The sequence below is a fragment of the Maniola jurtina genome, chromosome 27 (assembly GCF_905333055.1).
Source record: "Maniola jurtina chromosome 27, ilManJurt1.1, whole genome shotgun sequence".
In the NCBI taxonomy this organism is placed as follows: domain Eukaryota; kingdom Metazoa; phylum Arthropoda; class Insecta; order Lepidoptera; family Nymphalidae; genus Maniola; species Maniola jurtina.
In genome coordinates, this window is record NC_060055.1 from 2182751 (window position 1) to 2200513 (window position 17763).

Here is a 17763-nt window from a genome sequence, read left to right on the forward strand (position 1 = left end):
ACACAGGCATTACAGTGAATACACATTCAGGCATTGAGAATGGTGTTTTTTATTTTTTTACTTAATACTAGATGATGCTCGCGACTTCGTTCGCGTGGAGTTAGCTTGTCAAAATCCTGTGGGAACTCCTCGATTTTCCGGGATAAAAAGTAGCCTATGTGCTAAACCAGGGCATAACCTATCTCCATTCCAAATTTCAGCCAAATCCATCCAGTAGTTCTTGCGCGAAAGAGTAACAAACATACACACACACACACACATACAAACTTTCGACTTTATAATATTAGTGTGAAGTGTGATTGTACATGATAAAAACCTTTAGCCGACCGATTTTCAAAATTGAAATCCCGTTTAGTTATACTTCAACCACGCCTAAAGTTTACACGAACTATTTTTAGGGCTCCGTACCTCAAAAGGAAAAACGGAGCCCTTATAGGATCACTTTGCTGTCTGTCTGTCTGTCCGTCGTGTCTATCAAGAAACCTATAGGGTACTTCCCGTTGACCTAGAATCATGAAAGGTAGGTAGGTAGGTCTTATAGCACTAGTACAGGAATACATCTGAAAACTGTGAATTTGTGGTTACATCATTTAAAAAAATTAAAATGTGTTTCAATTTTCAAAATAAGATAACTATACCTATATCATATGAAAGGGCTTTGCCTGTACATCCTAAAACAGTTTTTTTTTATGTATAACAGTTTTTGATTTATAGTGCCAAGTGTTGGAAAAAATACCCGAGTATGGAACCCTCAGTGCGCGAGTCTGACTCGCACTTGGCCGGTTTTTCATGTTAATTCAACTGTCAATGAGTTAGATATATTTCTTATAAACCCTATTGCTATCATCTTCAGAGTTTTCATCCTCGCTCTCAGTTTCGTCTCTATTCTGAATAACATCTTTAATACTATCAGTGGGAACTTCTTCGTCGGAAGTGTCTAAATTATCAACATCATATACAATCCACTTTTTAATCCCGCCATCTCGTGTTAACGTTAACCAATTTTTGGTCGCAACTTTCTTCAACTTAACCAAGATATATTGGCCTTTATTCCCATGAGAGCATTCGTCCTTGTAAACCGCTCCGTACAATTGTAAATCAAAGCCATATTCCGTATTGTTCACATCAGCACTAAAAACTAGTGTTCGATCTTCAATGTTTAGTTTATAATTATCAGCTTCTATTAGTTGTATTTTTATAGTTACACTGGTTTTATTCTGACGCCATATTAACTTGGGACGCCTTTTCTCATCTATTTCAGGTCTCAGATCTAAAATTGGTTGTGCTTTCTTTTCCAATTCTTCATTCGTCGAAACGGGCTCCATGAATGTGTTGTCTGGTGACGTCAAATCATCTGAATCCAATTCTACTGTTTCAGCTCTTTTGTTATCTCTTTCTACTGGCTTTACTGTATTTTCGGTTTTAACTTTAGGCATGTCTTCTAAGCTTTTGAGATTCTGAAGCGCTGGAAATAAGTCCATAGTATCACTGTCAACCACTATATCCCATCTATCTGACTCTTCGCTCTCATTATCAGAGTTGACAACCGGAACTGATCTTATTGGTGCTTTAAACAATATATTACTCTGTAATGGGACATGATGTTTTGCCTCTATATTGTCATTTCCTATTTCTTCATTAGAATCTCCAGAAGTAACATCTTCCTCCCGAACATCGTCTTCAGTATCTGTAGATAGTTTTTGCTCTGGTTTGTTTATTCCCAAATCATCTAGATATTTAATTTCACTAAGATTTTCTTGGGCAAGATTCAAATCTATCATTAACTGGTTCAAAATAACATCTTGTTCTGTACTGACGTCTACAACTGCGACGCTGTATTTGTGACCATTAGTAAATTCGGCTGGCTCTTTCGTAAAATATTTCACGAATAAACATTTTAGATCGCCTTGGTCATTATGACAATTGTCGATGAACCAATTTGTGCTAAAATCTGTCCATTGTTGACCCAACGGTCGGATTCCTACCAACCGACACTCAATAGCCTGGAACGGTAACTGGTTAATTAATTTTTCTGTAATCGGAATCACGTCATTTACATGAATTTCTTTCCAATCTCCTTGGTCCACGAAAAAGCATTTTGCCGTTTCTTCTTTTATGCGATCTATTCTAGCACGTTCGTATGTATCATCACCAGGGAATTTGACTAAAACTATTTCGCCTTCTTTCACATTGTTACACGGAGTAGGGTTCGAATCTACATACTTTTTAATATCCTGAAGCAGACCAGCCATGCAAGATTCAAACTTTTCAAGGCGCACAAAGAATTTATCAGGATTTATTGCCGATGCATAAAATACGCTTGAAAGACTGTCTCTTTCCAAATGTGCCCAAGAACCTTTAGGAAGATTTTTGATGGGCATTCTGGGTTTGATATTTCTTTCTTCTTTAACAATCAGACCACTTTCGGTACACAATTTTTCAAGTTTTGGCAAATGTTCTGGATTCGGTATTGCATGATCTTTTAGTAATTCTTCTTTCAAATTGTATTTTACAACTACTTCATTGAGGGAAGTCAAATCTTGGCACGCTTCCAGCGTATTGACGAATATACAGTTACCAAGTGTTAAAGCCACTTTACCTCTGACAAATAACTCTGTGTCCGTATCTATTATTTTCTTAAGCCTATCTCGGGCTAGTTCTGAAAATGTTATATCTTTGTCTTTGGGTTGAATATTAGCCAATCTGACTTGCACAACCCGCGTTTCAATCTGTTTCAGTTCATCTGGTAGATGATACAGATAAATATCCCTTGTCACTTCTAGTCTTTCTTCATCGATCAACTTGACTAAAACCTTATTAGGATTTCCTCTTTCATATCTGTTCAAAATCTTTAGTACTTGGCATCGTACGTAGAAATTGAGTTTTATTGACGTCGCACATATATCGCCAATTTCAGGTATTCCGTGAAGTTTTTTATTTGATTCTTTGCTATAATGCATGCCCATTTTCAAAGCGAGTTTATTATATGTTTTTGGGTAGTTAACTGTTGTACCGTTGACTGTACATGATAGAAGTCTTGCGGAGTATAAGGTTGCGGAATGGTAGTGCAGAACTTTACATGTGATTGTACCTTCTTTGGGCAAGCATTCTTTAGGAGCATCATACTCTTTCAAAATTGTATGTCTTTCCTGACAGTTGTAGAAATCTGGACAGTATCCCAAAGTTAGCAGCCTGCCACATAGGGGATAGAGTTTTTCAGCTTTAATCACATCTTTTTCTTTTAACACATTGGACGAAATTTCATCCAAAACGCTCGGGACATTGTCAGTACAACGTTTAATAAAGTTCAAAATTTTCGGCAACTGTTCCACATTGCTCTCTTCTAACAGAATTTTTATTTTGACATTCTCATTGTCTGTTTTGAATATGGACGGGTAATTGTCGTTCAAAACGGAGAACCTTTTACAAAACATGGAGAACAAAGGCGGCATTGAGTAATGAATTAAGTTGTGAGCATTCGTAATGTTCATGTGAATCAAATTACTGTCACAGCAGACAAGAATGGGTCCTAGCAACGGTTCTGTATAATCAGCCCAGGAAACACTCAAATTGTACAAATCATGAATGGTCATATCATTGTTGCATGAAAAAACTATATGTTTAGATCTTTTCAAAGCTTTTTCTAACAACGCTACTTCATCATTCGAATCACAGACTATAATGGTTCTTTTCGAAGCATTGATGTCCTTCAAAAATTCGAAAATGGACTCAACTTTATTCTCTTTCTTAACGAGCGTCACTGATGTGTTCGTTTTGGAATACAAAACACACTCCTGGAACGCACCAATACAGATCACCGTATCGGGTGCCTTTTTAGCTAAAGGTTCCATAAAATCGCACCAGATCCTGGATGCGAGGATGTATTGGACTTTCAATTCTTTGTTGGCTCTTCTTTTGAGCATTTCTTTGATCCTGTATGTGAAAACTTTGATTTCATCCGCATAAACTTCTGATAAACGCTCGCAATCATCCAGAACAAATGTTGAAAGACGTCTCAAATCAACACCGAAATCTGTAACTTGCAATAATCTTACTAAAGAAGCCGGAGTTGCTATTAATAAATCACATCCATTTAACAGTGTTGTGGTTATATGAAAGTTATCCACACCTGCATAGCAAGCTAGAACCTTTTCCTCTGTTTTTAAAAACATTTTAGCCATCTTTTCCACGTTTGTTACAGATTGTGCCGTAGCACAAACTATAATGCACAATGGACCACCGCTTTCTGAAGTTAATGACACAGAATCGCTAACTAACCTACACACGGCTGGTAAGTAACCCAAAGTTTTACCACTAGACATTGGACTTACCATGAACAAACTATAGCCTCTTAAAATTACAAACCAAGATACCGTTTGTAACATCATTGGTCCTTCTACCGACATGTTTCTAAGTATGTTCTGTATGTGACTATTGAAATAAATATCACGCATTTCGAAAACTGGTTGAATACGTTTATCATGTTTGGAATGTACCATAAGCACAGGTGTGACTAAATTATCGACGAAAACGGATAAATTTGGATCGATGTTCTTAAACGGGTTAACGTTATTTTTTAGTTTGGTTGAAATTTCTGCCTCAGTTATAGGTTTATCTTCCTGTTTGCTAATATTTTCATCTTTTATGTTATATTTCAAATTCAACCTTTCAATTACTTCTTCGATGTCATCAGCTTTGTTGTTATTATTATTAGATGATACGCCTACATCGCTAGAAGAATCTTTATTTGAAGTGTCGGAACTAGAGGTGTTACTTATTTGTTTAACTGTGTTGTGGCAGGTTTTCAACTTACGTTCAATTAGTAAACATGGTTTCCTGTCTACAGATTGATTGCTGTTATTAATTTCTGTTGCACATTTGACTGGTTTAGATTCGTTCTGAATTTTCTTTTTACTGTATTTCTCAATTGAATTATCCCTATAACTCATTTTCATACCACTCTCAACGAATTTATCTTTCTTTACAGTCTTATTATGGTTTTTTTCAACTAAATCATCCGTATAATCTATTCCTGCACAACTTTTAACGATTTTTTGTTCGTTTTGAACTTCAAAGCTGGAATTACAACTTAAACTAGAATCAATATCAATTAAATCTCTACTTTTAACAAAATTTTCATCAACATTATCTGTTTTTTCACAATTCACTACAAGATTACCCTTTTTTAAAAAATCTTTAAGAGTTTTCTTATTAGTAATTTCGAGACCTACTTCTGAATCAACGTCACCATACATACAGTCGCGTTTTTCTGTCTTCACTTCTTCAATGTGTATTTTCCGTTTCTCATATTCTTCTTCTTCATAGTCTGGAATGGTAATGCATTGGATTTGCAACAATCGGGGGTTCAATCCTGGCGGGCCGTACGCAACTCTAGTAGTAACGCCACTTTTGTGACCTGTCGGTTTCACAGGTCTCTTAGCTGAAAGAAAAAGCACAGTAAAAATGGTCAAATATTAGAAAAAGCATAAAGTGAGGTTCCATAGATATGCTAGTAGCTAACTTTGGTGACCATTATATTTGAAATGGTTGTTTTTTTTTTTCAAAAACTGTTCATGAAAGTCAATAATGATTTAAAAATATGTACCTATGTATTTAAATTCGAAGAGTTCCCATGGATCCCCCAGATCCAGGAGGACGAAGTCGCGGAAATTTGGTAAAAAGATAGCTTGCATCCCAGATATAGGCTACTTTTTATCCCAAAAAATCAAAGAGTTTCCATGGAAACCGGACAAAGTTACAGGTATCATCCATACTAATATCATAAAGAGGTAAAGTTTGTAAGTTTGTTTGTAGGAAGTAATCTCTAGAACTACTGAGCCGATTTTGAAAATTCTTTCAACAGTAGAAAGCCACATCATTCTTGAGTAACATGGGCCGCTATATTTTTTTTTTCAAAAAAATTAGAGATCCCTGCGAAAATTGTAATAAGCTACCTGTGAGATGCCTGGCTGGGTCGCTAGTCTAGTAATAAATTAGTAATTAATAGATAATAAAAAAGAAAACATGCATTTGATATTGCAACTTACAAGTCTTGAGTGTATCAATATTTTCTTCTTGATGTCTATCACTGCTTATTTTTTCTTTAAATCGACTACTAGATTTTTTTTGACCTTCAAAATCATATCCATGTCTTGATTTTTCTTCAAAATTGTTTTCTTCAGATCTTGTTTTTTCTTTACCATAAATATCAGTTTCATCGGTTGTTTTATTAACCATATAACTTTTAACATGTTTAGGTTCTGTCTTAAAATAGTCATCTGGAAGTGCTTTTTCAATATTATCACCTTCCAAAAACTTTTCAACCTCCACTGCATCATTTTGCTCCAATTTATTCTCAGTATTTTTTTCATGTTTGGATTCAGAATCAATTCTCTTTTTGGCCAAAAATTTTCTTATTCTACTGTAACCAGATTGGTTTGTATCTTCAGTTTCAGGCGAATTGGATATCTTTTTTGCAATAGACAATTTTTGGGTTAAAAGATGAGATTTTTGGTCCTCTTCTATTGATTCTGATGATTTACTTTTAGTTTTGCGGCAAGCCCTTCCCACAGGCAGATCATCTACATCTTTGCACAACTCAAAATCTTTGTATTTATTTTTTAGTGTTTTCTGTAGCATCTCATTATTATGTTTTTCTAAATTGGACACTGTTAGAGTCTTTTCAAACTCTTGAGAAATGCGGAACACAGATGTCTGTTTTTCGACAGACTTTTTCAAAAGATTCTTAGATCTATCTTTCCTCATGCAATATTTTTCCAATTCTTTGATTACTGCATGAGTTTGTAATGTACTCAGCTTAGTGTTAAGTTTTCCGCAACTTAGCTTCTCATGGAATTCACAAACATCGATGTGAGCAAAGCCAGATTTAATCAGCTGTTTTGAAAGCTCTATTAATTTACCACTACGTGTTTTTAATATTATTTCGCCATATTTATGTATGCTGTCATCAAATATGGTAGTTCTGTGAAATAAATAATGAAATTTTTTGAAGCATGATTGTTATAGGTGTCAAAAGGTGCATTTGATCTTTGCTTATCTGGACTTTTAAACTATCTTTATCATTAAAAATAAACATAGAATTCGATACTTTTCTATATCACTACATAATATAAAAAAGTTTCAAAAGAAAAAGAAAACCAACTATACCCTAGTATACCCTTAAGACTACTAGTACATATATATTCCCCTTCAAACAAAAAAAAAATTTCAAATCTATCCAGGGGTCTTAGAGTTATCGGGGAACATACATTAAAAAAAAAATTCTGACAAATGGAGAACCTCTTTTTTTGGAAGTCGGTTAAAAAGTTGCTTCCTGCTGTCTGTCTTGCGTAGATCTTTAAAACTACACAATGGTTTTTTTTAATAGATAGAGTGATGAGTATAACACATGTATAATATAGTAAAGAAACACTGATTATAATTTTAGAGGTTTCTAATATGATGTTGTCTATAAACACATTTTTTGCACATACATTACAAATGCTGGCTGAATCCTACAAAATAGATTAAATTAATGCACTACAGTAATAATTGTACACCTTAAAAAGGTTGGATCAATATGGCCCTTTACAGCATGTAATTTAAATATTTTTTTTTCTAAGATCTTACAGATTTAAAATGCAGGCCGGCAGCGCTTGTCTAAACTCTAAAGAAAACAGGTTTGTATTGTCTAATGACATTCTGTACTCTGTAGTATATTTAGTACCAACATTGCACCCGTGCAAAGTTGCTAGCTTCCATCCCCCTCTACCAGGCACAAAACTAAAGCTTAACCCTACATTTTATCAAAGAGAAAGCCTAAATCGTCACGGACGAAACAGCGGGATTTAACTAGTCATTGTATTATTTACCTTCTATCCATGAATGTCAGCGAAAACCACACTTCTTCAGCCTCGTCTAACAATTCTTTCATAGCGACTGATGCGACTGGCAGCCATTCCTCGCATTTCTGGCTTTTCATACTCAAACCTCCCGGAGTCAAACTGACATCCAAAGTCTTTTTCATAGGCAGAACGCCGTAAACACCGATTTGTTCAAATAAAAATTCTTCTTTGAGAACGGATGGGTCACGGACTTCAACCCATATTAGATGAGGGTTTAAATAGTGGATTATTTCTACTCTGTAGCAATCAGGCGGCATCTTGATGGAATAACTAGTAGGTAACTGCGAAATAAGTGATTACATAGGTACTCTTTGCTGCGAAACCTGAGTATGAAACTGTGAAACCTTCGAGTTCGAGTTTGCTATGGTTGCAAGATGGCTGCAAGATGCATTTCTTCTTTCAATGGCGATTCGTTCTTTCTGCTACTGCGTGCGCGTTGCACTCTTTGGGCGTTACACTTAGCGCCTTTGTTGGCGCCAAAGTATTTTTCACTGTTTAAAAGTTTTTACAGTGTTCACTGCTGCCGGTTATGCCAAACAAGAAACAGAAAGACAATAGACATTTGTGATTTTTGTCTTTGAAAACGGAATTTGGCCCACATTTGGCCTGTCATATAAAACAAAACCAACGGTAGTGTTCACAGATTATATCACAGGATTATAGGATAGCACAGTCGTCACGGGTAACATTGTAAACGTCACAAGGTCACTCACTGGGAATATTCAATAGTATCTAGATATAATAGCTCATAGTTCTGAAACCATGCAACCTCCTCCGGGTTTTATTAAGCTACGCGAGATTGGAGAAGTAAATTATTGTGCCATGGTCATGGTGACACTGCCAAAAGCCACTAAAGCAAGAAACAACAACTGATGCAAATGCATTGATGCAGCTATTCCGTTTGTAATAACTAAGGGCCGGCACACATGGCGGAGCGCAGCGCAGAGCATGCCGCGAAGTTTTCTAATCGCGTAACACATTACGCGAATTTCTACCAGAGAATGCGCGAGCACGCGCGAGGCTGCGCGAGTATCCGCACGGATGCACAATTGATTTTAGATATTATTTCAATGAGGACAATATCGATAATATTTTGACTGTGAAAAATGCTCTGCGCTGCGCTCCGCCATATGTGCACCGGTCCTTATGAAGCTTTTGACACGCTATTTGTGCAACATCAGATGTTTTTGAAATTGAAGGATCAAACAACAATAAAAACAAGACTTTTTTCAAACAAAATAAAACTTTAATCAAATAAAGGTACAAATATGGTACAAAGTAACCATTTCAAAAGCGTCTACAAAATCTTTAGATATTTGGCGCTTAAAACTAAACTACCTACATCTTCATATCTTCTTCTTTGTATCTTCATATATACAGGGTGTACTTAAAACGCTAGCGAAAACTTAGCGCTATAAAGACAATCCAAATAACCAGTTACCTTATCATTGTAGTTTTAGTATTTTCAAACCCGCAATGTATAACGTGCAAAACACGGGGGGCTATACCCGCGGCACCTATCTACGCAACGTTCGTTGACCGTTCTTATTAACTACATCCTGTATATTTCTGGTTAATTTTATCAAAAATATAGCCTACCAGTTTTATCCAAGCCTCTCCAAGTATCACAACCATTTTGAAAATACTGTTAGAACTGTTAAGAAAGGCGTCCACTAGGAATGACGCGTCTCTAGTCGATGCAGTTTCATATAAAATGCATAGCAGGCGGATTTGCCATAGCAATGCGGCCCGATCCGACTTGCCTATTTGACGCTATCCCATAAGTTGAAATATGCCACTTCAACTTAACTTTAAATTAACTTGGAACTTAAGTATTATACAGGGTGTAACCAAAACGCTAGCAAAAACAAAGACAGCTTATAATACTGACGATTCCTGATATTACCAAAAATACACGAAAAAATGAATTAAAAATCCTGTATTTTTTAAAAGTTCACAATACATTGCAAATAAAACATCTGACTGACGCTAGAGGTCAACGAATGTTGCGTAAGTAGGCCACTCAGAGTCAACGCCGCGTCACAGGTAGGGCCTTGACTCGAAATTCGCACGCGCATTGCGTAATTGCAATTTTAAAAATCACTAATAGCCCAGTAATTTGGTCGTCAAAAAGGGGCTTATCTGGAAAGTTTTCAGAAAGTTATGCAAATTGGTGGTTTTATAGATTTCGATGTGCTCTTTCCGAATTTTTATTTTGCCACCTCGTACCTTTGCCGCTCGCGCCGCCATCTTGGAAAAATGGCGCCCAAAAACAGTTTTTTCGCGATAACTTCTTTCCCACTCATTTTACGATAAAAATGGCTATGTAACAATTAAACTAGAGACAATTTCCTACAATTTGTGTAGTAACCTTTTTTTGTAGACTCAATAGTTTCAGCGTACGAGCGCCACAAAGACAACTCCAACACTCGTTTTGGCTAAATAACTCATTTCCACCCCACCATGTGGTAGAGTGAGTGGTGTGATTTTTTTTTATGGTATCTCCAGGAGCCGGTAGTCACCTTCAATTGAAGCCATCAGTTCGACCAGAGAATACTAACACTCTTCAGAATTCTGCTCGAGATAAGAGTAAATATACTGCATCGCAGTTTCGATCTCACGTGCATATGAGCCTTTTTTTTGGGCGCCATTTTTCCAAGATGGCGGCGCGAGCGGCAAAGGTACGAGGTGGCAAAATAAAAATTCGGAAAGAGCACATCGAAATCTATAAAACCACCAATTTGCATAACATTCTGAAAACTTTCCATCTCATATTACAGAATTACTGGACTATAAAACTAAGAAGGCAATTTATTAATTAAGGTTACTGGCATTGGACTGTTCAGATAGTATAATAACGCTAAGTTTTTGCTAGCGATCTGGTTACATCCTGTATATGTAGATGCTTAAATTAAAAAAAAATCTCCGGATTCCAAAACATGAAAACTGAAACCTAAAAAAACAAAATTGGCAGTTTGTGGCGACTGGCAACAAAAGCGAAAACTTAAAACATACGTAAACCATACTTAAACTATGAAATATGCAACAGTGTTTTTTTTTTTGATTTACAAATTAATAATTGTAATATCAAAAATTATAAGTAACTAAGTACCTATACGGTCTAATATTCGTATGCGTATATCATACGCGGAACACATTATACTTATAGCTATAGAATACATATACTTTTACCATTAGCATGTCGGTGATGACACTTTCACTTTCCTAAAGAATAATGTTTAATTTATATTGGCAAATTATCGAATCATGGAATCATTGTTTTACAATGTCTAATAATTCCATGTTGTGATTAAAGGCAGGGAGACTAAGGCTGAAATCTACAGAGCGCACTTTGATTTAGCTTAGACTTAAGTATTAGTTAAAACGAGACAGATTTATGCCAGGGGTATAACGCTGTCTCGTTCTAACAGTGTCTGTTTAGTGCTATAGCACTAAACAAGGCGTGCGCGGCGGCCGGCTGCGGGAGCGGGGGGCCTCGCGGTGCGGCGCCGGCGCGCGGCACAATTCATTCGCGGTGCTACCGGCTACATGATCATACCAGTGTTTCTTTATTAAACATTTGATTATATTAAACCTTTTTATAAAACCATAAAAGTGTACAGTCCATTTCAAAGTGCCATACAACACATCACTATACAGTGTCTCAAGTCTGAGCAAAGTCAAAGTGCGCTCTATAGATCTCAGCCTTAGAATCATGTACTGAATCCCTATTTTCAGTTTTCTTTTACATGTCCGTCACACCCAAGGAACATATTTACTCTCTATTTTGTAAAGTGGTGATAATAAAAAAAAAGTAAGGCTGAGTTTGTTATGGGCTCTTCTCAGACTTGGACGCGTTTGGAACCCTCGTAGGTTGAGTTTTAAGTTACGTAATTAATTATCACCACTATATCGTACAAATTTAACAATTTCGACCATCAAAAGAAGTACAATTGTACCTACTTTGAATAAATGATTTTGACTTTGACTTTGGAGGTTACACCCTGTATAAAAAATCTAAAAAATCTAGGATTTAAACAAAATTATCAAATAATTCTACATATTGATATAACAATTTTATATTCTATGGTTGACCAAGATAACAACAATAAAGTATGTATAGTTAGATAAAATTCACAGCAAAAAAACTACTTAAGTATTTTTCTTTTTGGTTTAGGGTTTTTATCCAAATGACTAGGGAACTCTACTTTATATTATCTTTTGAGTCGACATGTGCTTAAACAGTTTACTATTGTATAATATTATACAATAGAATATTAGCATATTTATAGAATAGAATACAATGTTATAAAATAGGTACCCACATTCACTCGTGAGTATTTCTGTCATTCTTACACACCTTCAACATTAAATTTAAAACAGAAAACTAAATAAAAACTCTTAATATTCGCAATAAATTACTATCACAGAGGCTTGCTCCAAAAAAAGCTAAACTATGACAAAAACAAAAACATGTGTTTCTGTCTTTATCACTCTTTAGAGCTTTTCCATACACTTAGCTTGCTCTAACAAATAGTTTTTTAGTTTAGTAGCGTTTTGCGTCAATTGTAGGTTTATCTGTTTGCTAATCACACTGATAATATAAAGGCGAAAGTTTGTGTGTATGTGTGTGTGTGTGTTTGTTACTCCTTCACGCAAAAACTACTGGACGGATTGGGCTGAAATTTGGAATGGAGATAGATAATATCCTGGAATGAATATCCTAGTGAAGGAGTAACAAACATACACACACACACACACACACACACACACACACACATAAACTTTCGCCATTATAATATTAGTGTGAAGTGTGATCTGTCGATTGCTTCTTCGATGTTAACTGCCATTGCACTGTGTGTTATGAAGCCCTCTTTTCGGAACCTTTTAAGCTACTTTTGTCATTTATTAATATTGCGATTAGTTAAAGTGTAGGAATTTTTTTTTTTTCACTTATACCCGGCAAAAATTTATCGAATTTCAAAATTTTTTTTCTCATAACTTAAGCATATTTGTCACACGAGGGTTCTACTATATCGTTTTAAATGATTAAATCTACACGTTTTTGGAATAAAAAGCCGATGTCCGAAAAGAGGGCTTCATAACACACAGTGCATTGTTATCTGCTTTGTTATTAGATCTCTACATCACTAGAAGAATCTTTATTTGAAGTATCAGAGCTTGATACATTACTTTGATGTTTTACTACTTTGCGGTGGGCTTTTAACTTTCGTTTAATTACTGAAGACGGTTTTCTACCTACAGATTGATTGCTGTTATTAATTTCTGCAGCAGATTCAACTACTTTAGATTCGTTCCGAATTTTCTTTTTATTGTATTTCTCAACTGAATTATCCCTATAACTCATTTTGATACCACTCTCAACAAATTTATTTTTCTGTACAGTCTCATTATTGTTTATTTCAACTAAATCATCTGTATAATCTATTCCTGCACGACTTTTAAGGATTTTTTGTTCATTTTGAACTTTTGAACTGGAATCACAACTTACAGATTTTTCATCAACCTTTTTTGTTTTTTCACAATTCCCTACATGATAACCCTTTTTCAAATAATCTCTAAGAGTTTTCTTTTTCACGATTTCGAGACCTATTTCTGAATCGACATCACCATACATACAATCGCGTTTTGCTGTCTTCACTTTTTCGATGTTTGATTTGGGGTCCAATCCTGGTGAACCATATGCAACTCTAGTAGAAACGCCACTTTTGGGACCTGCCAGTTCTACAGGACCCTTAGCTGAAAGGAAAAGCACAGTAAAAAAATGGTTAAATATTAGAACAAGTAAGGTTCCATAGACATGCTACTAGCTTGTAAATTATTGCAACTTAAATACATTAGTGATCATTACTTTTTATCCCAAAAAATCAAAGAGTTTCCATGGAACTATAAAAACCTGAATCCGCACGGATGAATTCACAGTCATCATCTATACTATCCATCATAAAAAGGTAAAGTTTGTAAGTTTATTTCTAGGAAGTAACCTCTGGAACTACTGAACCAATTTTGAAAGTTGTTTCACCAGTAGAAAGTACTGACATATTCTTCCCGAGTGACATAGGCTAAATTTTATTTATAAGCTGCCGTGCAAAGGCAGGGTTGGTTGCTAGTAAATAATAAAAAAAGTGGCCAAGTGCGAGTGAGACTCACGCACTGAGGGTTCCGTACTCGGGTATTTTTTCCAACATTTTGCATGATAAATCAAAAACCATTATACATAAAAATTAATAAAATTCTGTTTTAGAATGTACAGGTAAAGCCCTTTCATATGATACCCCACTTGGTATAGTTATCTTACATTGAAAATCGAAACACATTTTAATTATTTTTTTAATGATGTAACCACAAATTCACGGTTTTCAGATTTATTCCTGTACTTGTGCTATAAGATCTACTCACCTGCCAAATTTCATGATTCTAGGTCAACGGGAAATACCCTATAGGTTTCTTGACAGACACATTGGACGGACAGACAGACGGATAGACAACAAAGTGGACTTATTAGGGTTCGATTTTTCCTTTTGAGGTATGGAACCCTAAAAAAAAGAAAACATGCATTTGATATTGCAACTTACAAGTCTTGCATGAATCAATATTTTCTTCTTGATGTCTATTACTGCTTATTTTTTCTTCAAATCGACTACTAGATTTTATTTGACCTTCAAAATCATATCTATGTCTTGATTTTTCTTCAAAATGCTTTTCTTCAGATCTTGTTTTTTCTTTACCATAAATATCAGTTTCATCTGTTGTTTTATTAACCATATAACTTTTAACACGCTTTGGTTCTGTCTTACAATAGTCATCTGGTAGTGTTTTTTCAACATTTTCCAATAACTTTTCAACCTCCACTGCGTCATTTTTTCCCAATTTACTCTCAGTATTCATTTCATGTTTCAATTCAGATTCAAGTCTCTTTTTGGCCAAAAATTTTCTTATTCTACTGTAACCAGATTGGTTTGAAACTTCAGTTTCGGGCGGTTTTTGGACCTCTTCTGTTGATTTTGATAATTTAGTTTTGGATTTGCTGCAAGCCCTTCCCACAGGCTGTTCATCTACATCTTTGCACAACTCAAAATCTTTGAGTTTATTTATTAGTGTGTGCTGTAGGGTCACATTATAATGTTTTTCTAAATTGGACACTGTTAGAGACTTTTCAAACTCTTGAGACAAACGGAACACAGATGTCTGTTTTTCGAGAGACTTTTTCAAAAGATTCTCAGATCTATCTTTCCTCGTACAATATTCTTCCAATCTTTTGATTACTGCAAGAGTATGTAATGTACTCAGTTTAGTGTTAAGTTTTCCGCAACTTAGCTTCTCATGGAATTCACAAACGTCGATGTGAGCTAAGCCAGAATTAATCAGCTGTTTTGAAAGCTCTATTAATTTACCACCTCGTGTTTTTAATATTATTTCACCATATTTATGTATGTTGTCGTCAAATATGGTAGTTCTGTGAAAAAATAACAAAACTTTTTAAAGCAAGATTGTTAAGCAAAGACATTGTTAAATATCGACAGGTGCATATTATGATCTTTGCTTATCAAAATTCCAAAAATTCAAAATTCAAAATATTAGCATCTACCACTAGTTCTTAATGCCTTTCCTACTGAGAAGAACCAGCAAGAAACGCGGCGGTTGCTCTTTTCAAAGATTTGATATACAATATTATGCCATGTATAAAAGCAATTGAAGTCCCGTGCATTGCTAGAGCAAATTGCAGGTCAAATCCACGCTCTTTTATCATTTACATAATCTTATCTGGACTTTTATAATATTTTAAAACAAAACATTAAAAAGTATACAGACTCCAAAAAATGTCAATATACAACTACATTAACGCTTGTATACATAGTGTATTCAGTAATTAATTAAATTATTTTTTACTTTTTAGTGCTTGTGGTTATTGAAATCAGTTTATATTTATTTTTGAATTTTTTTTATTTCACAATTTTTGTAGCCTCACTGTATTAAAATATGCTATACTTGCCGGGTGATTCAGAACACTCATCATAACAGATGTTATCGTTTGATAAGATGTATTATGAGATTTTTTTCTGAATCGCCCAGCTGGTTAAAAAGCTGTTTACTAAGCCATTACATCGATCGTGAGCAATTTGCTCTTATCAATTGAGGAGTTCTGTTCTCTATCACCAAAGATAGTCATCAGATCTTCACCAAACTAAAATGGGACCTCCTCTGAATTATCACCTACCAAACAAAAAAAGGATCATCCAAATTGGTTCATATTTGGTGGAGTAATCGCGTAACAAACATTAAAAAAAAACCGTTGAACTGAAGCCTTTCCTTTTTTTGAAGTCAGTTAAAAAAAGGCTAAATCGTCGCAGACAAAGCAGCGGGATTTAGCTAGTTACTTGTATTATTTATAGACTTGCAACGAATATTCGGTTACTATTCGGTATTCGGCCTATTTGGCTGCTTTTATTATATTCGGCCGAATACCGAATATCTACATATTATTCGGCCGAATACCGAATACTTAAATAATATATTTTGTCATAGAGAAATAATTGGTAAAATGAAAAATTAAAATCGATTGATTACGTATGTATTCATTTCTGTTATAATCATTTAAGTAGTCATTGGTGCATAACACAGGTACATAATCATCTTCTGAATTGGAAAAATGGAGGATTCTATGTATTTGAATTATTGTGGTAATCAAAATTTAGAAGGGTAAGGTTCTCATTTCTTTTATAATCATTTATTAAGTAGTCATTGGTACATAAAACAGGTACATAATTTAATCCAATTTAATAAAATAATCCAGCCGAATACTTTTGCCTAATATTCGGCTATTCGGTCAGGGGCCTTGCCGAATATTCGGTATTCGGTATACTGCCGAATATACTATTCGTTGCAAGTCTAATTATTTACCTTCCATCCAAGAATGTCAGCGAAAACCATACTTTTTCAGCCTTTTCTAACAATTCGTTCATAGCGACTGAAGCGGCTGGCAGCCATTCGTCACATTTCTCGCTTTTCATACTCAAATCCCCCGGAATCAAACAGACATCCAAAGTCTTTTCCATAGGTAGTACGCCGTAAATGCCGATTTGTTCAAATAAAAATTCTTCTTTGAGAGCTGATGGGTCACGGACTTCAACCCATATTAGATGAGGGTTTAAATAGTGGACTATTTCTACTCTGTAGCAATCAGGCGGCATCTTGATGGACGCGTAGGTAACTGTGAAGGAAACTGATTACATAGGTACTCTTTGCTGTGAAACCCACGAGTTTGCTATGGCTGAATTTCTTTCAATGGCGATTCTGCTGCTGCATGCGCGTTTCAGTCTTTGGCGTTACACTTAGCGCCTTAGTTGGCGATAAAGTCTTTTTCACTATATTTAAAAGTTTTTCTAGTTTCTACAGCGTTCACTTCTGCCGGTTTGGCCAAATAAAAACATTGTAGTGTGATTTTTTGGACTTTTATCAGAAAACCATGGATCCATATTAAGTGCCATCATGGATCAAGAAGAAAAATGGAAACCCCCTTTTCAAAGTTTTCAAAATAACTGGAAGTAATGTCAAATGTGTGAAATTTTTCTTAAATTTTTACACAGAGTAGAAAACACAGGTAGTAAAGCACTATGCACCATAGACCAGCTATGCACCATAGACGTTACAGAATTCATCCTGGCTGGTAACTGACCTCTACTGACACAAGTATGCTGGACCTGTGATTGCTGACGTTTTTAAAGCAACTTGATTTTTGCCTTTTTTTCGCTGATAGCAGAAGTTAACGCCATCTGAGATGTCTATCAACATAGTGTCTACTAGAGACTAGATGGCGCTGCTACAAGGAACCATTTCT

General features: G+C 35.3%; 1 protein-coding gene across 2 annotated transcripts; it reads right to left on the reverse strand.

Annotated features, from left to right (window-relative positions):
• Positions 1-658: 658 nt before the first annotated feature.
• Positions 659-17463, reverse strand: LOC123878974 (putative ATP-dependent RNA helicase TDRD12). 2 transcript variants are annotated; one of them, XM_045926378.1, is made up of 4 exons: positions 8218-8494; positions 7872-8180; positions 6048-6982; positions 659-5440 (listed from the first exon to the last, which is right to left on the reverse strand). In XM_045926378.1, exons 2-4 carry the CDS (start codon positions 8159-8161, stop codon positions 813-815), a joined length of 5853 nt encoding a protein of 1950 aa, XP_045782334.1. In that variant the 5' UTR covers positions 8162-8180; positions 8218-8494; the 3' UTR covers positions 659-812. The 2 variants fall into 2 exon arrangements, with proteins under 2 accessions (XP_045782334.1, XP_045782335.1); XM_045926379.1 differs by lacking the exons at positions 6048-6982; positions 7872-8180; positions 8218-8494 and adding exons at positions 14501-15381; positions 16827-17463.
• Between the last annotated feature and the right edge of the window lie 300 nt (positions 17464-17763).